At 49.6% G+C, this 7,500-nt stretch overlaps 1 protein-coding gene across 3 annotated transcripts in view; it reads left to right on the forward strand.

The window, feature by feature from the left end:
- The window catches only part of LOC123513613, a 22,026-nt gene that overhangs the window by 9,672 nt on the left and 4,854 nt on the right, over nucleotides 1–7,500 (forward strand). For all 3 annotated transcript variants that reach the window (XM_045270873.1, XM_045270876.1, XM_045270875.1), the window contains 2 exons: nucleotides 1,698–3,188; nucleotides 6,601–7,500. The exon at nucleotides 6,601–7,500 is cut by the window's right edge and continues 1,704 nt beyond it. In XM_045270873.1, coding sequence (XP_045126808.1) covers nucleotides 1,698–3,188; nucleotides 6,601–7,500 — 2,391 coding nt within the window. The remainder of the gene's footprint in view (nucleotides 1–1,697; nucleotides 3,189–6,600) is intronic.

Raw genomic sequence — 7,500 nt, forward strand, 5'->3', positions numbered from 1 at the left:
AGATTTGGTTAAGTTAGGTTAGGTTAGGTTAGGTTAGGTTAGGTTGGGTTAAGTTAGGTTAGGTTAGGTTAGGTTAAGTTAGGTTTAAGTTAAAATTGGAATAGGTTAGGTTATTTTGGGGGTTAGATTAAGTTAGGTTTTATTCCTTCGCTAAGAATATTACCATCACTATATTCTTATATCATTTACATTCACCCACTAAGAAAAAAATATCACTATCATCGCCATATTTCCGCTTTTATTTCAGCTTAGGTTAGGTTAGGTTAAGTTTGGTTAGTTAGATTTAGTTTGCTTGGGTTAGGTTAAATTGTGTTTGATTAGGTTATTTATTTTTTTTTTCTATCGTTCACTACAAAAACTTTATCATCACCATTTTCTCATTTCCTTTACACTGACTCGCTAAAAAGAATTATTATCACTATCATCACTATATTTCCTCTTTTATTTCATCTTTGGTTACGTAAATTTTTTTTCGCTTGCTTTAAAAAAATATCATCATTATATTCTTATTCAATTTACATTCACTCGCAAAAAATATAAATGAATAAAAAGAATATTATCAGTATCATCACTACATTTCCTCATTTGTTTAAACTTACGAGCAATTCTGATTTAATTATACTCATGTTCCTTTCAACATTCACTCAACACCGCCTGGAAACATCATTGCCATCATTATCATATTCTTTGCCAACACAACTGTTCCTGACATTTTAGATCCGCTTATATGGACCAGTTTGATTTGATATATTCGCTTTCATAATATTCTTTTTATCATATTTATTTGCTTTATATATATATTTTCTATTTAGATTAGGTTTAGTAGTCCCCCTATCGTTATTACCTAACCTCATTATCATATTATTCCTGGCATTTTACAACCTCTGATATGGACATGTTTAATTTCGTAATATATTCTCTTTCACACTTTTTTCCTTACCGTCACACTGATTTGATTACTATTTTTGTTTAGGTTAGGTTGGTTTACTTAAGTCTCCCTACCATTATCATATTGTTCCTTCCCAACGTAACTGCTTCTGACATTCTAGAACCGCTTATATGGACGAGTTTAATTTGGTCATATTTTCTCTTTTATAATTTTTTTTTCTTCTTATTATTATACTCAGTTAATTCATGTTTTTATTTAGTTCAGGTTGTTTGCTGAAGTTATCTTTATTACTTATTTATTTTCTTTCTTTTTTATTTTTCGTTTCATGCCTTGCCCAGCTTTCCCCATCTTACATAAAAAAAAAAAGTTTGTTGTACATGTTTATAAGACATTTTTGATCGTCTTTTCTCTTTGATAATCTTGTTTCCTTGTCACTCACTCCTTTCACTCACAAATACATCTCTTCATTAGTTCATAAAGACAATTTCAATCATTCACTCCTCTTTCACTCCACAACGTCTTTTCATTAAGTTCATAAAGACGTTTTAATCCTTTCATAATCCTGTTCTCTTGATCTTCACCCTCCACTCCCTCGCCTTTCACTCCCAGACACTCCTTCATTATGTTTATTACCTCAACATTGCATTAAATACACGTTTTAAATCATCTCCCTTTCATAATCTTGTTCTCATACTCCCCATCCTTCAGTCACTCGCCTTTCACTCGTATCCACTCCCAAACACTCCCTTTCACTCCCTCCCACTGCTGCACTCACGCCTTTCCCTCTCCCTCTCCCTCTCCTCAACAGACCGACGTTCGCGTCATACCAGTTCGCGTGGAGGGAGTGGATGAAGGAACAGGAGGAGGAAGAGGAGGAAGTGGAGGAGGGAGATCAGTGGGAGGTGCAGTAGGAGAGGGCGTGGGAGGGCGTACAGGTACCAAGAGACCCTCCCTGTCGCAGCCTGACCCCGGCCCCTCCCCCAGTAAGCGGCCCCAGGACAGTTCCTTCGGGAGGGAGCGAGGCAGTGTCCCACAGGGTAAGAATCCTGTGATGAACGGCACTGGCAGGACTTGGGAAGCAAATAGGGACCCTGGGCGGCGCAGTGGTCTATGGGACGACGCAGACACCACATGGAAAGGCGAGAAGGGCGCCACGGGAGGAGGACGCCGCAGGAGCACAGAGGGAGTGGATAGGACACGGCAGAGGACATCAAAATACGAGGAGGCGAAGGAGATTAACATCCCCATCGTGCTGGAGGCCACGGAGGACGCCAGCGAGGTGTCGAGGCCGTCGTTTGTGGGGTCTCGTGACGTCAGAGGTAGTGTGGGCGGCGGCGCGGGCGGGGGCGGCCTGGTGCCCTCCAACAAGCCACGTCCTGACCTTGCACCCTCGCAGCGCCGCCCCGCGCAGCCTGACAAGCCCGCCGCCAGTGTGAACGGCCCGCTGGACATGACTGTGAACGACAAGGAGAACGTCAAGCCCCCGGAGGACAGGGAATGGACGTACTCAGGACTGTTCAAGCGCGGAACTGAGGACGGCAAGGAGACGAAAGACATAACAAAAGCACGCGGCATCTCGGAGTCTGGAAAGCACAAAGAAAATGCATCTCCTTGGAGGACTAACTTAACCAGTCCCACGGAGCGCCCTAAGGCAGTTACTGACGCACGCTTGGACGCCTCTTCACGCCTCTCCGCTGTTCCTACTGACGGGGATGCCCTCAGGGATACATATGCTCCCGTATGGAAGCCTCGCAGCGCTACAGCCACCCCCCCGACCACCGCTGCGACTCAGAATATTGATGCAACGCCACGTAAACCACAAACCCCCAGCAAACCGAACCTGCCTTTCTTCAAACCAGTGAGGGTGGAGGTGACGGAGGCCGAGGACGGGGACAGGGACGCTGGGGAACTGAAAGGGAAGGTCAGGAGCGAGACGGAGAAGGCGAAGGAGACCCTGGAGGAGGTGAAGATGAGGAACAACGCGGACCAGGAGAGAAAACACTTGAAACTCGATAATTTCCTCCCGTTACCCAAGACGGACGAGGCTCGATGTAAGTCACCGCTGGGAGGACGCGAGGTGAAGGTGGAGAGGCGCCAGTCTGACATGGAGGGCGACGTGTTCAAGGACTGCTGGCAAAACTTCAGTACGACCCTTCAGGAGGTGTTGTCCCGCCTTCAGGAGCTCTCCGCTGAACTGGGGCAAGGCAAGGCAGGGAAGAGCAATCCGTCCTCTGCTAGTTCTTCTGCTGCTACTACTTGTCCAGCCACGCCCGTAGAGCCGCCCACGCCGCCCCCCAAGGTGAGAGAGAGAGAGAGAGAGAGAGAGAGAGAGAGAGAGAGAGAGAGAGGTACACACATAGATAAACGTAAACAAAGATACAAACGTTTCTATATCGACATAAACGTTTCCTGTCTCTCCCACGCGCGCGACTTCACTCCCCTCTCCCCCCTCACCACCCCTACCTGACCTCTCACTCTCTCTCTCTCTCCCACTTAGCTTCCATATAAGGTTACCAAATACTACATAGTGTGACGTCTATTGTTTTTGTGGATTCTGAAACTTTCAAACAGGATTGGAACCCTATTTTTGTTTATATTGCGAGAAAAGTAGAGGATTTGGGTAAAATTTTTGTGGTGGTGGTGGTGGTAGTAGTAGTAGTAGTAGTAGTAGCAGTAGTAGTAACAGTAATAGTAGAAGTAACAGTAGTAGTAGTAGTAGTAGTAGTGAGAAAAGTACTTATATTTTCGAAACTACTACTACTACTACTACTACTACTACTACTACTACTACTACTACAGCACCACCACAACCACCATTACGTACACCGCCTTCTCTTCCTCTTAATCTTCTATTCCTAAGTACCCTCCTCCTCCTCCTCCTCCTCCTCCTCCTCCTCCTCCCCTCCAGTGTCATGCAGGGAGACACTACATTGTGATAGGGTGACTGGTCGTGTAATGTGTGACGTCACGAGGGTGTGGACCAATGAGAGGGCTTGTTTATGTTTTGGCGGGCTGTGATTGGCTGAGACGAGTGAGGGGCTTTCAGATGAGTCAGCAGAGAGAGAGAGAGAGAGAGAGAGAGAGAGAGAGAGAGAGAGAGAGAGAGAGTGTGGGTAGTCTATGTAACCTTACGTAGTCTTTGTCCTACACACACACACACACACACACACACAGCCTCACCTCTCCTGACCTCGACACCTACACGAGGAGTGAAAGTCGTACACACACACACACACACACACACACACACACACACACACACACACACACACACACACACACACACTCAAGTGGATGTCATTCATTTGATTCTCTCTCTCTCTCTCTCTCTCTCTCTCTCTCTCTCTCTCTCTCTCTCTCTCTCTCTCTCCTTAAGTGGAAAGAGATGTGGGAGGTACTTTACCTTCAACTCCCCCACCTCCTCCTCCTCCTCCTCCTCCTCCTCCTTCCTTCCTCACCTTTTCTGTCCTCCTCCTCCTCCTCCTCCTCCTCCTCCTCCTCCTCCTCCTCCTTTTCTTAGTATTTTTCTGTATTTTTTTTCGCCTCCTCCTCCTTCCACTCCTCCTCCTTCATTCCTTCCTTCCTTATCTCCTTTCTTTACTCTCTCTCTCTCTCTCTCTCTCTCTCTCTCTCTCTCTCTCTCTCTCTCTCTCTCTCTCTCTCACTCCATACATAAGCTATTCTCCTTATCCTCTTCCTACCCCTTCTCCTCCTCCTCCTCCTCTTCCTCCTCCTCCTCCTCCTCCTCTTCTCTATTCTTTCCTCGTCCCCTTCTTCCCTTATCATATTTCACTCCTTTCTCTCTCTCTCTCTCTCTCTCTCTCTCTCTCTCTCTCTCTCTCTCTCTCTCTCTCTCTCTCTTCCTTTTCATAATTTTCCTTGTTTTGATTGCAATTTCCGCCCAGAGAGAGAGAGAGAGAGAGAGAGAGAGAGAGAGAGAGACACACACACACACACACACACACACACACACACACACACACACACACACACATACATTTATACATAAGGGCGTGTGTGTGTCGTGGGGAGGAGTGTGGGTGGCATGACTGTGGGCGGCACACACACACACACACACACACACACACACACACACACACACACACACACACACACACACACACACGACTGTCCGTGTATGTATTGATGTGTGTATGTAGTTGTGTGCGGAACTGCCGACGGGAAGGTGTGTAAGTATGTGTGTGTGTGTGTGTGTAAGGAGTCATACATACGTAGGTACATACATACATACTGCATAACGTAAGTAAAGTGTGTGTGTGTGTGTGTGTGTGTGTGTGTGTGTGTGTGTGTGTGTGTGTGTGTGTGTGTGTGTGTGTGTGTGTGTATGTTTTTCCTCACGCAATGCACGTCAATACTCTGTCTGTGTATGTGTGTGTGTGTGTGTGTGTGTGTTTACTTAGATAGGTATGCAAGAGAGAGAGAGAGAGAGAGAGAGAGAGAGAGAGAGAGAGAGAGAGAGAGAGAGAGAGAGAGAGAGAGAGAGAGAGAGAGCCAAAATTGAGACACAGAGATGAGTCATAGATTTGTGGTGCTTAATATTTCCCAGACTCCTCCTCCTCCTCCTCCTCCTCCTCTTCCATCTCCTTCTCCTCCTCCTCCTCCTCCTCCTCCTCCTCCAAAAATAAGCAAGACCCCCTAAAAAGTGTCCCTAAAATCCGTTTTCTTTCTCTTGTTTGTTTACTTTCAATATTGTGTTTATTTTCGTTTTCTATTCTACTCAATGAGGAGGAGGAGGAGGAGAAGGAGGAGGAGGAGGAGGAGGAGGAGGAGGAGGAAGGAGATAGAAAAGAATGTGAAAGAAGGAAAAGATAAAGAGAGGGATAAGTGGAAAGTTACCTTGAATCTCTCTCTCTCTCTCTCTCTCTCTCTCTCTCTCTCTCTCTCTGGAGGTAACAGTCGATTATTAATAGTGGAGAGAGAGAGAAGTGGAGGAGGAAGAGCAGGAAGAAGATGAAGAGGAGGAGGAGGAGGAAGAAGAGGAGGCCAAGTGTGTGTGTGTGTGTGTGTGTGTGTGTGTGTGTGTTTAAGGGGTGTGTGGGTGGAGATATGGAGAAGATATGTGTGTGTGTGTGTGTGTGTGTGTGTGTGTGTGTGTGTGTGTGTGTGTGTGTGTGTGTGTGTGTGGCTACGTACATTTCACAGTGACGCATCGAGAGAGAGAGAGAGAGAGAGAGAGAGAGAGAGAGAGAGAGAGAGAGAGATGGGAGTGAGTGGGTGGTAGGCAGACAGCAGACTCCTCCCTCTCACCCTTCCTCTCCCGCCATACTCTCCCTTCCCTCCCTCACTTGCTAAAATTACACCACACGCCCCTCCCTCTTCTCTGTCATCCTTCTTCAGTAGTGACCAACCCCCGTGGCGCGTGGACTACCCTTCCTCCCTCTCCCTCAGTCTCCCTTCAAGGCGGTGAGCGCTTGCCCCGTTTTCTGTCGAGTGCAAACACGGTGCTGCGTTTTCTGTGGTGCGTGTTTGACTGTTTGTGCCCAGCGGGCCGCGGCAGAGTGAGTGAGTGAGTGAGCGAGTATTTGCTGCTGCTGGTGCTGATGCTGGCTTATATGGAAGGCTGGGATTTATTTTTTGATTTCCTATTGCATTCTCTCTCTCTCTCTCTCTCTCTCTCTCTCTCTCTCTCTCTCTGTACAGCACTGCAGCAGCAGGCCAGCGCGCTCCGGCTAACCCTTCCCTCCCCCCAGGTGCCCGCCGCGCCCAGCCGCTCCTCCAAGGGGACCACCACGCCTCGTCCGGGGCCCTCCCATGATGGGCGCACGGCCCCCGCGGCCATCGCGCCACTGAGTGCGCGGCGCGGGCGTGGCATCGAGAACCTACAGCTGGAGGGCCTGGCGCGCACCAGTGCCGCCTGCGGGGCGCGAGGTGGCAGCGTGAGTGACACCAGCGGCAGCCGCGAGGCCAGTGTAAGCGAGGCCAGCGGCAGCGAGGACGCCGAGTACAGCAGCAGCGAGGCCAGCGCAGCCACCAGCACTGCCACCGCCACCAGCACCTGCAGCAGCAACAGTGCCCGGCCCGCTGCCACCAGCCATGGCGCGGTGCTCGCCAGACACCAACAGCAGCAACAGCAGCAGCAGCAAAGAAGGGTCAATGGGGCGAGGCCTGAGGAGCGCGATTACGGGGGTCGCTCCTCCCCTAGGCTCCGTCAGCAGCGGCCCGCCCCCGGCCCTGCGCCCTCCACACCCTCACATGACCCTGAGGTAGACAGCATCATCAGCAGGGCGGAGCGCGCCCTAGCGGAGAGCAGACGGCTGTCCGCGCCCTCACCCCCGCGCAGCCACGTCCCCGCCCCGACCGTGAATGACCTGGGACACGACCGTCGACCCCGACCTACCGGCCAGGCCCCGCGGGGCGGCCACTCCCCCCCCTACACCCTCGCCCCCAACATTGCCACGCGCGCCTCGCCAGATACCAACTGTGTGGACGACGACCACCACGACGACGAGGAGGAGGAAGAGGAGGACGAGGAGGAGGAAGAGGAGGACGAGGAGGAGGAAGAGGAGGAGGAAGAAGATATACTTGTGATAAAAAAGGAAGAAGAGGAAGATGACGAAGAGGAGGAGGAAGAAGAAGAGGAAGAAGAGGAG

This window comes from Portunus trituberculatus, chromosome 36, assembly GCF_017591435.1.
Source record: "Portunus trituberculatus isolate SZX2019 chromosome 36, ASM1759143v1, whole genome shotgun sequence".
NCBI classification, from domain to species: domain Eukaryota; kingdom Metazoa; phylum Arthropoda; class Malacostraca; order Decapoda; family Portunidae; genus Portunus; species Portunus trituberculatus.